We start from the raw sequence: 16,977 nt of genomic DNA, 5'->3' as shown, positions 1-16,977 counted from the left end.
TTTAATCCCCCCAGCTATTTAGGAAATAAGGGTCAAGAGGCACACCTCCGTCCTTATTTCATGCTTTTAACTTTGCCTTATTTAGTTTATTATTTAATTCCTTACCCCATTTGAATTTTTCAGTGGAGTAAATAAATTTACCCAAACATTTGAATGGTTTCTCATTTATACTGGGAAGTAGAATATACATGAGAAATTGCTCATTTGATTTTATTTAATTTACGTTACCTATCTTCCCACTAATATAGTAAAAATCAGCACCAAAACAGAGCTATGTGGAGAGTGGCAGCAGTTTCATAATCCAGACTATAATTAACTTCAATAACCTGGTTAATTTTTGGTGTTCTGTTTATTAGCAAGCCTTGTACTTTGAGACTTATACCCACTGTAGGAGGAATTAAGCTTTGAAACAATAGACATTCAAAATGTTAATTTTTTTGCAATGTTAACAACTTTCTAATACTTTTTAACAATACATCTTATACAAAAAGATGTATAAATGAGTATAAAAAATCCTCTTTGGTTTACACTTACAATATTATGCTTTATAATATTGTTGCAGGCATAGGGAATTATGCAGGAAACATATTTAAATTCAACACTGCATTGTATTGAATAAAAGTTTTTTTGCTATAAAAAGTGTGTTTTTCATGTTGTGACACCTCATCGGATGTCCACTTTATTGGATTAACACAGAAATTAGAGATAAACTGCTTAGTAGTTTCAAGATTCAAATTGAGTAAAATAAAAATAAAATAAAATTATGCTTTCATTATTTCCAGTTCACTAATCTTGCTAAAGTTATAAAGTTTTAGATAACTGTTAAAAATTTTGTATAATCCTGATCTGTATTCAAGTGATCTGCCTATATGAGGATGGTGATAGATGAGTGTCAAGTAACAGATAGTTTGTTCATTTTTTAATACCAGTGGGGATAAAATTAGTAATTAATTCACCCCCCCCCAATAGATCTATATATTTTCATCTCTACTTATTTTACACATTTACAATTCCATTCTGAAAACTTACTTCCATGGTTTCTCACTTCATGTATTAGAGAAAAGAAGGGGTGAGAGTTTGCACAGTTCTCACTTAAACAACAGCTTTTTATTCTTAGAATTATTATGCTAGAAAAGATGAAATATTATAGTGAATTAATATTCTTTCGCAATGACACATTTCATTTATGTTAATAATTTTCATACTGTGATTATATATTTTTCAGCAGGAAGTAAGGAGGATGTCCTTTTATCTTTCCGTAGAAAACTTCCATGTAGTATCCATAGCATGAGTGATTTAACTATTGACTTAGAGGAGGAGGAGGTATGGATTTAAAGCAATATACTGATCATATACCTTGTGATAATGTAGTAACAGATCATTTCACCTTTATTTAATAACTTTGTGATTGTTATTATTAATTTATTATCTTCAACAGGAATTAGTTGTTCTATAGACAGCCTCATGGTTTATCTCTCTCTCTGTCTGCCTGTCACACACACATGTTAAAGATTGAATATAAATAACTTTCAAATTAAATTCAACCAGTATGATAAACCATATTGCCTTGAATTTATATTTTATTTGAATAATTGAATCTTTAGGGAAAAATCCCTATGCTTTAGGAAAAAACAATATTGTTAAGATTCAAAATTTTTTGAATCTTAACAGCATTAGTTTTTTAAATTATAAGTCATTTGAATTATTAAGTGCCAGTTAACTTCTTATAGAATATTTTTAGAAAAAAAAAAAAATACACGGAGGCATTTCTGAAAAGTAAGGTAACACATTTTTTTTCTTAATAATGGTGAAAGGGAATGAGATGAAACGCGGTGGACAGATAGGCCCATTAATAACATTCAAAAAGACTGCCAGTGCAGTGTTGCAGTACTGTCACCTCATAGCAGATTCCAGTTGCAAAATGGCGGCTACTGTGCAAGTGTGGTCCAAAACAGGTGTTTGTGAAGTTATTTGCTTTTTGTAAGCAAAAGGATCTTCATCAAGTGACATTCACCGTGAACTGGTTGCTGTGTGTGGCAAAAAGATGACGGCAAAGAAACAGGTGTGTTTTTGGTGCAATGAATTTAAAGCGGGCCATGTTGACATTGAAATTGACATCATGGCCACAGTGTTCTGGGATCGCCAAGGCGTTCTGTTGGTGGATTTCTTGCTAAAGGGGGGGAACAATCAATGCACAGCTTTACTGTGCAATGTTGGAAAAACTGAAAGCCAACATTCGACCCAAACGACCAGGACTCCTGACTAGCAGTGTGATTTTGTTGCACGACAACGCAGCTCCACACTCTGCCCACACCACTCGTGAATGGTTGCACCATAATCATTGGGAAACCCTGTCACATACCCCCTACAGCCTAGACTTAGCACCTTCCAGTTGTTCAGCCCTCTGAAAAAACACCTTTCAGGAAAGTATTTCACCACGGATGATGAAGTTCATCAGGCAGTGCGATGTTGGTTACTGCGTGTAGGCACGGACTTCTTCAGTACTTGTATTGATAAACTGATCCTTCATTGGCACAAGTGCATCGATAAAACTGGAGACTTTGTGGAGAAGTAGTGCATGTTCATTTATTTCTTGGTATGTAATCTCAACTTCGTATTATTAAACATCATTGAGAGAAAAAATGTGTTACCTTACTTTTCGGAAACCCCTCGTACAAACATTAATTTTATGATCTTTATTTAAATTTTTGAGCTTTTTGAGTTTACTTATATATTTGAATATATAAGTAAACTGTATAAATATTTGCCAGAAGGAAGATAAGAAGAAAAAACATAAGCCATGCTCTTTGAATATCTGCATTTCCGCAGCAGGTGACCAGTGGCTCTTGACACCTCGTACTCCTCTCCAAAAATCTGTTTCCACTCCATCTATTTTAACTGCTCAAGAAATCCATTCTGAAGGTAAACAAAATATATTTTAATATATTTAAAGTATATATCATTTTTGGAAAATTTTGGCACATTACAAATTGTTTTCCTAAAATTTTCTTTAACATTTAATATATATTAAAATTTGGTTTAGTCATGCATAAGCAGTTGCAGTTATATGTGATTGTCACATTTGTGAATCTGAATTTCAAGCCATTCTGAGTGGTTCACTTAGTCAATGATAAGAAGTTATCAGTAATATGTCATTAGTTAGTGGTAGTGGAATGGGTGTTTGGATGGATCCATAAACAGGATTCTGGCTATTGTAATTATGAATTCTGTATACATTGTCTACAGAAAAATTGAATTACCAACATGAGGGCTGCACAACAGTTTCAGAGCCTTTGTATTAAATATTTAATGCTTAAAGAATATAATTTACCTTAAATTCAGTTTAATAATAGAATTCTTAAGGATTATGCTTTGAATATAAACTGCCCATTTTCACTTTATTTCACCATCAGAGCTGCGCGAATTTTACTTCTGATGTTGTTAACTCTGGTTTTATTATAGATCAGATAGGATGGTAAATGTGTATAGTGTATTTAATAATAACTAAATGCAAGGCATAATACGTTAAGAGTTAAGAGTTTATTATCTATATAATATCGGTGTAGATACACCATAGACAACTCTTAAGAAACTACAAAGTTGTTGTTGTAGTAGGCATCATTTGCTTTGTTTCTCATATTGTGCTCTTCCTTCACGACAAGTTGCCACGATATTGCACTACCTCGAATAAATAATGCTTCACACTGCCCATCCACTGATGATAGGCCAATAGCCTTGAAATAGTGGTGTCTGGGTGGTGGTACTCACTGAGAATAAGTAACAATAGTCTTCTCTATCAGTGAAGCGTTACTTATTCGAGGTAGTGCAATATCATGCAACTCGTCGTGAAGGAAGGGCACAATATGAGAAACAGAGCAAATGATGCCTACTACAACAACTACCTCGTAGTTTCTTAAGAGTTGTCTATAGTGTATCTACACCGATATTATATAGTGTATTTAATGCATGACTGTGAGATCATATGAGGAATTGAAAGGGAAAACAAGATTAAATAAATGACAAAAATCCACAAAGTTGCTTATAAGTCTGTGACTAAATAACCCTCATCATAATCTTCACTTAATGCATAAAAAAGTAAGCAAAATTTATTTTTAATTTGAAATATAATTAGGAAACTCCTCCTTTTTTGTTTCTAGTAAAATTAAAAATGATAACATGAGAGTAAATCAGAATGCAAGGTCTCCAGTGTTTTAATTTAAAAAATAAAGGTTATGTAGAAATGTGCCGACCAGGCTAGCCGAGTGGGTAAAGTACCTGCCCGGCAACCCAAAGGTCGTGGGTTCGATTCCCGCCTCGGGCTTGGATCAAAGTATTGCAAAAAACCTTGGGAGGTGCAATATGGCCACAGAAGCCGATGCGCCAACAACTACCAAATCAAAAAAAAAAAAAAAAAGTAGAAATGTAACTTTAAATTTTTTTTTTTTTTATGAAAACCCCAAACACGAAAGGTATCAAAACCTATAGTACTTAGTACCGTGCATGGGTTGAAGGAGAAGTATGGGGGGAGGGGAATGCTGGAAACTTTGCTCTAGAGACTAAACATGGGTTTGCTCTGTGACAAATTAGATGAAACTGATTTGATTGCCTTTCTTTTAGAAGTGATTATATAGTGGTGCACACAAAAGTATGAGAATTGTCTATTTCTTATGGACTGAACGCAAGAAATCAATAGAAATTCGCAAAGAAATTATGGTTGTGTATGGCAAAGCAGCAGTGTCTGCAAAACATAAAAATTATTAAAGGCTAGGAGAAGTAATGAAGAATGGCCTGGTCACCCACAAAAATCAGTTCCTATTACTTCAGAAAAGATTGAAGTAAATACAGTGAGACAATAATTGGAAGGGAGGGAGGGATTTGTCTGCCTTTTTCACTAATTGTCTGATTATGAGAAAATTTTCCAGGCTGAAAGAAAAGCACCATTGGAATAAGAGAGTGTATAATGGTGACACCAAACAGGAGTCAACTTTAGAGCACAATTTGAAGAAGAATCCCAGTGTCAAGAAGTCTCCAGGTGGAGATCTAGAGATTTCTAACATCGGGATTCTTTTAATGTTTTCTGACAAAAAAAGGAAGGCAATGGATAGTGTTCCATAGGATAGGACATTTATCAAGATCATCAGTGCAAAAGAAAAGTAAGACACTTATAAGTCAGCTTGATCTTAAGGTGAAGATGAAATAGAACTATCAGGATAATAAGAGAAGTAGAAATATGGATAGACAGGCCACCAATGGCTTTTATAAGCTACTCTTAAACTTTCAAAATCAACTTTAGATTTATTAATAAGATGTATAGAACTATTGAGCTTAAGTGTTGGCTTAAAATGAAGCTGGAGATTAAAATGATGTGGAACAAACCAGTTGTGATATGCTTTATTGTTATCCTGAACAACCTTAGTTCATTTTATGAAAACCATAGCTTGGATAAGGGATATGAGGTTAGACTAGAATAGATAAAACAGGATTCATCCCTATAAGAATAATTTCACAATGACATAATCTCACCAAGTATTGGGATCAGAAGATTTAAAGAAATATTACACCTAAGGAAATTAGAAATAGAAATCATGTAGACCTTCCCATTTGGCATTTTTTGTTTGGTTATCATTGCATTTTGTTTTGGAATTCTAGTGTTAAATGGCAAGAGGCCATCGATGGTCATCATACAGAAGCTCCTTAGAGAAGGGATCATCACCAAGTTGTGATTTGACGTACCTAAAGGGCAGCTAACGTCAGGAGTGCTACCAACTAGTCCCTTACAACTAGAAAATTGAAATTATCTGGAGCTATGAACATTAAAATTGATAAGCAAGTTAGACTGGAGAAAGTAGAATTTCAAAGAAAGAAACAGGAATGCACATGTGCAAACTACTATGTGGGCACAATTTTAGATCTCTGCTAAGTAGACTAATTTATTGCTTAAAATTTATAGGATTTGATATCTTTTTTCTTTCAAATTTGTAGTGAAGTTATTATTTACATTTATCTGATTAAGTAGGCAAATTTTTTTTCTTAACATGATAAAGGAATTACACAAAAATGATAACCAATATAGGAGGGAATTTGCTGCCATTGCATTAATTTTACCGATAAAAGCATGACATAAAATTCTTTAACAGAACTGTATAACTCTATACTTGTATGATTAATATTATAGATATTTTTATAATCTATAAATTTTATAATGTAATACATAATTTGTTTTATAATATAATTTTACAACATAATATGTACATACTGCTGTTATAACTGTAAATAGTGTAACATTATTATTATACTTGCTTATCTCTTGGTATTATGCTGATATAGTGCTGTAGTTTTTAATTTGTTTCAACTAAAATCATGACTCAGACTAGAATAACCAACAAAACTCAAAGCAGTGAGAATGCCTTGGAATGGGGGAATTTACCAGAGTAATTCTCCTACAAATCAGGATCTTATTGTTTGCACTGCTTCCATCATGCATGCAGAACTGATTGTTGCTCACAATGAGTTACAGGATATGCCTTAATGCAAAGAGTGTCAGGAGATTAAATAAAACTTTAGCATTTTGTTAGGGCAAATATGAGTGCTTGAAGAAAAGGGGTGATGCCCCCCAAAGGAATTAAAAATGAGAGATCCATCAAGTTCAGCTGCCAATCTGAACAGTGGAGCTAACTCTCATGCATTGCACAGCACAGCAGGATCACCAAAGTCCTACATGACATAGCTATTGTTAGTGTCTGTTGTCAGGAAAATATAAATATAATATGCAAAAACAAATAGATAGGAAAGGACCAGGATATGTCTGCCAAAGGCAAAAATTAATGGTGTTGTAGAATAGTTATTATCATTTAAGGGTACAAAAGGTGATGTATATATTGGTATTCATGATATTAAACATAGATGATTAGAGGACTTACTTTGCAGGTATGAGGTAATGTTGAGAAAAAGCTGCAATTTAGGGCTAAATTCAAAAGGATCTGGAATTTTGTGCAGGCATGATAGGAGGAAGTACCTAATAAGAGCCTCTTAAATCAGTTCAGATCTGGAGAGATTGTGCAAGCCTTATAGGTTGAATTTTTTGCAGTATGGTCTATATTTATTAATAGGTAGAACTGTTTTTACAATGATGGGATACATTTAAATAGAAGGGTGGTACAAGAGTATTTGGTTATTACATCAAGGCAGTGTTGAGTTGTTATAAGTACTAGTTTGTGGGAGAGGTGTGCAGATTCACATTCTAATAGCTCAATAGTAGCTATAAGTAGAGCTAAAAATGGTTATTGCAGTACTTCCATTTGGATATGCAGTAACTTGGAAAGCAAGTTATGGGGAGGAGGGGATGGGCAGTTGTATAGGTTGAGTTAGAGTTGCTAAGACCACAAACAGGCACACGGCTACTTGCTTATACACAAACACTAGGACTGTAGTAAATATATTTGATGAATTTTAAGTATTAGTTAAGTCATCAAATGATGACATTATAGGAATATCATCATTCTGACATAGGAAATGCAGAATTTCAGTATGGTGTGAGTATTACTATTAGTAAGGCGCTGGTGGCACCAGCTGTATGCTAGCTAAATTAGTGCGCTCTTAAAAATTAATAAATAAAGAAGGTTTTCGGGAGTGTTGCTCAAAAAGAAGTTATATTTTAGATAAAATAAGTGTGGGTGAGTGATAGGTTAAGATTTGGGACCTAAACGTGGTTTTATTTTTTGGACTGAACTTTTTAAAATGGTTATCATTATTATGTTCGGACATAGGAAATTTCAAGGTCATTAAATTTTTAAGGAACTATAATCAGTCACTGGGAATTCTTAGTAGAATAGTTGTGCTACATGATAGCTTTGATGTAGAAGTTTTCAGGATACCAAATTGTATTTAAAAATACTCACGTTTTGCTGAGTTATACATTATTGGTATTTTCAAGGTCACAGTAATTTTACCGAGTCAGCCATTAGATGTTTCCAGGAGATAAAACTACAGCAGTGCCACCTGCTTGGTCAGTGGTGACTAGAAATTCGGCATAAATTGCGTAAAATTATGACATCACGAGGCAGCTTCATCACTGAATAAGAGCTACTCCATTTATATGGCTGCGGCAGGTTTAGTAGTTTAATTGGTTAAACTACTAAAGCACCGAAAGATATATGCTCCCAGAAGGGCCTCCCATGGCGGAAAGGTTTCAGTGGAGACGTCAGACGAAACCCGTTTCAAAAGGTCCACACACGACCTTTTCAACTAAATTGTGATCCAAGAAAGCAACGGGAAACTACTTGGATTATCCTTCCCTTGAAAACTTCAATGATAGATTACGCACATTGAAATGCTACATCTGGCCAATACTGCTCTACAGTGTAGAAACCTGGACTCTAACATCAGCCACTACAATAAAGCTCCAGACCTTCGAAATGTGGCTCTACCGAAGAATGCTGAAAATTCCGTGGACAGCCAAGATAACCAACGCACAGGTCCTGCAGGACATGCACACGGAACGGGACCTGCTCAAAACCATCATCAGCAGGTAATGCAAATACCTAGGTCACATCGCTAGGAACCAACAAAAATATCACCTACTACCACTCATCCTGGAGGGAAAGATCGAAGGCAAGAAACGCCCAGGCAGACCGAAAATGGCATGGCTAGATAACATCAACACCTGGCTTCACATGACAACAGCACAAATTCTACACGCAGCGCTAGACAGAGAACAATATCAAAACGAAGTCGCAAACGCCATTCGGCAGCAGTAAAGAAGAAGAAGAAGATTACTATTAGTAAAGCTGAATAACAAAAGGAAGCAAACCATTTCTGAATCAGCCAAAAATATTAAATAAAATAATAATACTTAAATATTTGAATAAAAAAATTCAAATAAAGCAGACTATTCATACTATTCTCATTTCCACAAGGTAATAATAATCCATTCCCTGAGATTTTACATTTGTGTTCCCTGGTTTGTGTCTCACTCTTGAGTGAGAAGACCTTTTTCATTCATTTTACTGAATCCCTTCCCCTCAGTGCCTACATACCTCAATTAGATCTCCCCTTAGTTGTATGGTTGTCAAACTTTGCAGTCCACACCTTCTAAACTGTTCTTCATATATGCATCACTATGCACTTGTCACAAATCTGGTTGCCCTTCTCTAAATCCTCTCTAGACGTTACAATGTGCATAGGAAGGACTGGAAGAGAGGAACTATGCCCTTGATTTTATTTATTTGGTACTATAAACCAAATATATAAAATAAAACACCTGGGACTCTGATGAGATTTGGCTAAAGGTAAGAAAACCTTTAGCCATAATTATGGGAATATAGTTAAATTTCAGGAGATGTCCCCACAGACTGTAGATAGATGAGCAAATGTTTTTCCTATTCACAAAGAGGGGAATTAAAGGATGAAGTGAGTAGTAGTAGTAGTAGTGGCACATGATGCAAGAAAGCAAGTGTAGGAGCTTATGCAACATCAGCCAAAAAAAAAAAAAAAAAAAAAATATCACACCATTCCCTCCAAATGCCTGTCCAGTTCCTCCTTAAATTTATTTAACCTATCAACTTCCACAACGACAGATGGAAGTTTGTTCCAGCAATTAACCACCCGCTGGCTAAAGGCAAATTTCCGCACATCTATTCTACATCTGTCCTTTCTTAATTTGAACTTATGCCCCCGTAGGTTCGTAATCTGAACAAGTGGAAGGATCCCATCAGAATTCAGCGTGCTCAACCCATTCAAGGCCTTATAGACCTCAATCAGATCACCGCGCAGGTGCCTAGTCTCCAGCCACTGCAATTTGCAGAACTTAAGCCTCTCTTGGTAAGAGAATCCCTTCATTCCCCTCACCAATCGTGTTGCTCTTCTCTGTACACGCTCAAGCAAATCTACATCCTTCCTAAAATGAGGGCTCCAGACCTGTACGCAGTACTCAAGGCGTGGCCTGACCATTGCCTTATACAGAGGGACAATCACCTCCTTTTCCCTGCTAGCAAAATTCCTATATATCATTGACAAAACCCCATTACCCGCCCTAGCAGCCTGTCTGCACTGCTCAGAAAACTTCATATCTGACTGCACAATTACTCCCAGGTCTTTTTCATTTTCTACCACCTTAAGTGTAGTACCACACAGTTGGTAAGTTTCTCTGGGGTTACTTCTACCCATATGCAGTACTTTGCATTTGTCAAGGTTGAACTTCAGTTGCCACTTCTTAGCCCATCTGCCCAAATTATCTAGATCCTGTTGCAGTAGCACACTGCCATTACTGTCATTAACAACCCTTCCAACCTTTGTGTCATCTGCAAACTTCGACATTAAGCCTGATATACCTTCATCAATATCATTGATGAATACACAAAACAACAGTGGACCCAACACCGAACCCTGTGGGACTCCACTAATAACATTAGTCCACGAAGAGCAGCACCCATTGATTACCACCCTCTGTCTTCTCCCACTTAACCATCCTTTTATCCATTGTAGCAACTTACCCTTAATACCATTCTGCTCCAATTTGTACAGTAGTCTTCCATGCGCAACAGTGTCAAAAGCTTTCCTGAAATCCAAGTATATGATATCAAAATTATTTTTTGCATCCAGTTCCTTTGTGACCACATCATAATAACCAATCAAATTTGTCAGACAAGACTTTCCCTTAACAAACCCATGCTGTGTTTGAATTATTACTGCAGTCTTGTCTAGATGATCCTGCAATGCATCTTTAACCAGTGACTCCATTATTTTACCCGGAACAGAAGTTAAACTAACTGGTCTGTAATTACTCGTGTCACCCTTCGATCCACCTTTGTGAATTGGGGACACATTTGCACATCTCCAGTCCGTGGGAACCTCCCCTGAGTCCAAGGATGCTCTCATAATTATGGCTAAGGGTTTGCTTAGTTGCTTTGCCTCCTTTAAAATAACTGGATAGATCCCATCCACCCCAGGTGCCTTTCTTATGTTTAACTTCAACAATTTTTCCTCCACTTTGCTCTCAGTTATTACAAAATCATTAAGCACACTGCTACAATTTGATAACCTTCTTCCATTTTCAAACTGTAATAATTCCTCACGTGTGAATGTAGATGCAAAATACTCATTCAGTTTGTTTGCTATCTGAGCAGGATCATCAACAGTCGAACCATCGATGTCAAGTGGACCAATCATATTCATCCCCTTCCTTTTAGAGTTTATATAAGTAAAGAAATCCTTGCTGTTTTTCTTAGCATCTTTTGCCAAAGATTTCTCGTAATCCGCCTTCGCCTGCCGAACCTCCTTTGTGACCTGATTACAGACTAGCTTATATCTGCCACAGGCTTCTGCGTCACCTGATAATTTATATGCATCCCATGCATTTTTCTTCTCTGTCACGAGTCTCATTAGTTCATTTGATAACCATTTAGGCCTAAACCTTGAATGATATTTCTTAATCGGTATATAAAGTCTAGTAGCTTCCACGATTAATTCCTTGAATGCTTCCCACTTCGAATTTACTGTTTGTAACATCGTCAGTTGATCCCACTGTACAGAATTTAAAAACTGTCTGAGACCACTGTACTCCCCTTTACGGAAGCAAAAACCCTTTCCTTTACCCCTGACGGTAGTTACCTCTTTGAGTAAATCCCACTTCAGCACACTGTGATCACTGCCACCTAGTGGTTCCTTTATCTGCAAATTCTTAATACACGAATGATCACTGCTGATAACCAGATCAAGAGTGTTACTTTCTCTGGTTGCCTCTCGAACATGCTGCTGCAGAAAACAGTCATCCAATAAATCCACAAAAGTCTGACTAGTGTGTGAGTCACCAACCCACAAGTTCCAGTCAATATCTGGGAAGTTAAAATCCCCCATTATAAGACATTCTGATTTACTGGCCCACTCTATTTCTCTGTACAATTGTTCATTGTACTCATTCAAGTTATTAGGCCTATAACACACTCCTACTCTTATTTTTCCTTTCGCGGTGCTTATCTCACACCAAACTGACTCAACAGAGCACTGTTCATCTATATTAACTGGGTGCACTTCCTTTGATTTTATGTTTTTCTTAATTAACAGCATAACACCCCCTCCCTTTCTGTCCTGTCTATCCTTTCTGTACACATTGTACTCCCCAAATTCCAGTTCTGCATTCCTTATATCTTTGTGACACCACGTCTCTGCTATCCCAACAATATCCGCCTTTGATATCTTGACCAACACTTCAAATTCATCAAATTTATTTACTATACTTCTAGCATTGGTATACATGCAAGCATACATGCTCCTATGCCTATTCCTTGTTACCCTAACACATCCCATATACCCAACTATTCCATGATGACTGCCATCCGTCCCTGAAATCCCCAACACCCCTCGCTCCAGGTCGCTTCTTATTCTTATAGAAGTTGTGCAAGAATCACCTTCACCTCTGCCTGCGGTTACTGTTAAACTATTAGTCTTTGTATCCCCCCCAAACTAGCAGTTTTCCGACCCACCTAACACTGCCTCGATAGCATCAGCAAATATTCTTGCACCCTTTCTATTTAAGTGTATCCCATCCCTGTAGAAGCAATCTCTCCTGTTAACAAGTACAGTCCAGGCTGAAAAAAATTCTACCCCTTGAGCCTTGCACAATCTTTCCACGGCCGAATTGATCGACAAGGCTCTCATCATGTACTCCCTCCTATCGTGTTTGGGCAGAATTGCAGACACTTTCAAATTCAACCCTATTTCACGGCTTTTTTTCAACAGTGACCTGTACTTGTTGAGTAATTCCGCCGGTCTCCTACTCTTAATATCATTAGTGTCAACGTGTACAACTATATCACCTTTTGTGCCCTTGAAAGATGATATCCGCTCTACAACATCATCAACCTTTGCCCCTGGCAGACATACCCTGGTCCTGTTCCACCTATCCTTTTTACAAAGGATGTTCCCCGTTTCCCTGACAATAGAGTCACCAACAACTACTAGTTCCTGTGGGACCAGCGCATTCTGCCTTAGGGGTTGCCGCTGTGTTGCGTGATGACCGTGGCGCATTATAGCCTTAGATGCTAATGCGCCAATAAAACCAAACCAAACCAAACCAAACCAGCGTGATGACCAAGTGCAAGCTCTGGCGTTGATGTGGGCAGCTGAGAGCCTGATGGGCCCCTCAATTTAGATCTTTCGAGGGCATCCACCCTATCCTTCAAACTCTCATATAGGCCCATAACAACGCTGAGTTGTCGCCTGATTTCCTTACACTCCTTACATTGCGCACACACAAAGACATCCCCCATGGCAATATCATGTTCCGTTCCAGAGAGTTCGGCAAACATTTCACAAGTTGCACATTTTTTTAGGCTGTGATGCGTTGGAGAATTGCCCCCCTCAGTTCTCCCCCGAGTCACAGCACTCCTGCCACTTTGTGCCCGTTGCTTTGCTGCTCTAGTTTGGGGCATGGTAGTTTAAATTAATAAAATCAATAAATTAAATGTCAATAGTATTTGAATAGAAACTATTAAATAGAAACAGTGAAGCGTATTACTATATAATTATGCGTTAGAGCTACCTAGCTACCTCAATTTAAAAATTTGAATTCCCTACCACTATATCCAAAAACAATGGCTACAAAAATGGAACGAAATAACGGTTTTACCTATCGTAAGTAAAATCCACAAAAACTCTTTATCTAAATTAAAAATAAAAAATAACCAGCGTAACTATAACTATATGACTACGTATTAAGTACAATATAAAATAACAATCATGTAAATAAAAGGCAAACACTTATCGTTTTTGCGGAGCCTGTAACTGACAGCTGTAACTTTTAAAGAGATTCAGCGCCCTCCCTCTGAGTAATTTCAGACCCTTAAGCTTGACTTTTGTGTCAGGGAAAATAATGGAGTCAGTGGTTAAAAAAATAAGGCAGTGTCATCTTGACAGGAATGTAGACAAATGGAAATCACAACATGGATTTGTTAAGGGGAATGAATTCTTGTTTAAACAGTCTGATTAGCCACTGTGAGGTATTCACAAAGGAACTGGATGAAAAAAATAATTTTAGTATCGTATAAATTCTTATATATATATATATATCATCATCTTCAGCCATTGTTGATCCACTGCAGGATGAAGGCCTCATCAACAAGTTTCCAGCAACTGCTGCTCCTGTCCACCTGGCTACGGAAGCGCCAATCTACTTGTAACTTGTAACTAATCTACAGATCACAGGCCATGAATAGGTTCAACTGAATTGGTTCCTGATAGATGCTATTGTACAGTGTCGGACAAAAAAACTACATCACTTGTAAATTTTGCAAATAATGAGTTTTGTGCTGCATTTAGGAATTGCAAAATTGTTCGAAATGCAATATATATCTCTGTGAATGAAATCCAATAAAAAGACTCCATCTGATATACCTAATTGCCATAAATATCTTCCCAAAGGGTAAAATATATAATTAATGGAAATATGCAAATGGAAATATGGAATTAATGCAAATGTCTGCATTGCTCAGAAAACTTCATATCTGACTGCACAATTACTCCCAGGTCTTTTTCATTTTCTACCACCTTAAGTGTAGCCACACAGTTGGATTGTTTCTCTGGGGTTACTTCTACCCATATACAGTAGTTTGCATTTGTCAAGGTTAAACTTCAGTTGCCACTTCTTAGCCCATCTGCCCAAATTATCTAGATCTTGTTGCAGTAGCACATTGTCATTAACAACCCTGCCAACCTTTGTATCATCTGAAAACTTCAACGCTAAGCCTGATATAATTTCATCAATATCATTGATAAATATACAAAACAGCAGAGGTCCTAACACCGAACCCTGTCGGACTCCACTAATAACATTAGTCCACGAAGAGCAGCACCCATTAATTACCACCCTCTGTCTTCTCCCACACAACCATCCTTTTGTCCATTGTAGCAACTTACCCTTAGGCACCTCTGTAGCCAGGTGGGAAGGAGCAGCAGTGTGTAGCACACGCTTCTTGATTAGACCGGGGTTCGAGCCATCACCACCAAATACAGAGTATGCGGAAAGGTCAAGGGAATAACCACCGCATATTCCTGGAGCAATATGGCCTTAGTTGCTAATGCTCCTAAATAACAAACAAAAAAAAAAAAAAATTTACCCTTAATACCATTCTGCTCCAATTTGTACAATAGTCTTCCATGCGCAACAGTGTCAAAAGCTTTCCTGAAATCCAAATATATGATATCAAAATTATTTTTTGCATCCAGTTCCTTTGTAACCACATCATAATATCCTATAAAATTTGTCAGACAAGGCTTTCCCTTAACAAACCCATGCTGTGTCTGAATTATTGCTGCAGTCTTGTCTAGATGATCCTGCAATGCATCTTTAACCAGTGACTCCATTATTTTACCTGGAACAGAAGTTAAACTAACTGGTCTGTAATTATTCATGTCACGCTTCGATCCCCCTTTGTGAATTGGGGATACATTTGCACATCTCCAGTCCATGGGGACCTCCCCTGAGTCCAAGGATGCTCTCATAATTATGGCTAAGGGTTTGCTTAGTTTCTTTGCCGCCTCCTTTAATATAACTGGATAGATCCCATCCACCCCAGGTGCCTTTCTTATGTTTAACTTCAACAATTTCTCCTCCACTTTGTTCTCAGTTATTAAAAAATTATTAAGCACCCTGCTAAAATTTGATAACCTTCTGCCATTTTCAAACCTTAATAACTCCTCATGTGTGAATGTAAATGCAAAATACTCATTCAGTTTGTTTGCTATCTGAGCAGGATCATCAACAGTCGAACCATTGATATCAAGTGGACCAATCAGATTCATCCCTTTCCTTTTAGAGTTTATATAAGTAAAGAAATCCTTGCTGTTTTTTCTTAGCATCTTTCCCAAAGATTTCTTGTAATCTGCCTTCGCCTGCCTAACCTCCTTTGTGACCTGATTACAGACTAGATTATATCTGCCATAGGCTTCTGAGTCGCTTGATAATTTATATTCAGCCCATGCATTTTTCTTCTCTGTCATGAGTTGCATGGGTGCCTCCGTAGCCAGGTGGGCAGGAGCAGCAGTGCGTAGCACACGCTTCTTGATTAGACCAGGGTTCAAGCCTGTGAGCCACCAAATACGGAGGATGTGGAAAGGTCAGAATGACCACCGCATATCCCCGGAGCAATACGGCCTTAGTTGCTAATGCTCCTAAAAACGAAATAACAACAACAACAACGAGTCTCATTAGTTCATTCGTTAACCATTTAGGCCTAAACCTTGAACAATATTTCTTAATAGGTATGAAACTTATAGTAGCATCCACGATTAATTCCTTGTATGCTTCCCACTTAGAATTTACTGTTGGTAACATCGTCAGTTGATCTCATTGTACAGAATTTAAAAACTGTCTGAGACCACTGTACTCACCTTTACAGAAGCAAAAACCCTTTATTTTACCCCTGATCTAAGTAAATTCCACATCAGTACACTACGATCACTGCCACCTAGTGGTTCCTTTATCTGCAAATTCTTAATGCACGAATGATCACTGCTGATAACCAGATCAAGAGTATTACCTTCTCTGGTTGCCTCTCGAACATGCTGCTGCAGAAAACAATCATCCAATAAATCCACAAAAGTCTTACTAGTGTGTGTGACCAACCTACAAGTTCCAGTCAATATCTGGGAAGTTAAAATCCCCTATTATAAGGCATTCTGATTTTCTAGCCCACTCTATTTCTCTGTACAATTGTTCATTGTACTCATTCGAGTCATTAGGCCTATAACACACTCCTACTCTTATTTTTGCTTTCCCAGTGCTATGTCACACCAAACTGACTCAACAGTGCACTGTTCATCTATATCAACTGGATGCACTTCTTTTGATTTTATGTTTTTCTTAATTAACAGCATAACACCTCCTCCGTAGCCAAGTGGTCAGGAGCGGGAGTGCAGTAGCACATGCTCTTTGAGTAGACCGGGGCTCAAGCCTCTGACTGCTGAATACGGTCGATCTGCCAA

At 37.3% G+C, this 16,977-nt stretch overlaps 1 protein-coding gene across 1 annotated transcript in view; it reads left to right on the top strand.

The window, feature by feature from the left end:
* Positions 1-16,977, top strand: part of LOC150080609 (uncharacterized) — a 186,668-nt gene that overhangs the window by 13,734 nt on the left and 155,957 nt on the right. Inside the window, exons 3-4 of the mRNA XM_090380753.1 lie at positions 1,226-1,323; positions 2,772-2,922. Coding sequence (XP_090236879.1) covers positions 1,226-1,323; positions 2,772-2,922 — 249 coding nt within the window. The remainder of the gene's footprint in view (positions 1-1,225; positions 1,324-2,771; positions 2,923-16,977) is intronic.

Source organism: Mastigoproctus giganteus, chromosome 9 (assembly GCF_048544385.1).
Source record: "Mastigoproctus giganteus isolate SK-2022 chromosome 9, ASM4854438v1, whole genome shotgun sequence".
Lineage (NCBI taxonomy): Eukaryota > Metazoa > Arthropoda > Arachnida > Uropygi > Thelyphonidae > Mastigoproctus > Mastigoproctus giganteus.
Note: the sequence above shows the minus strand (reverse complement) of the source record. Positions and strands in the feature narration are given on the sequence as shown.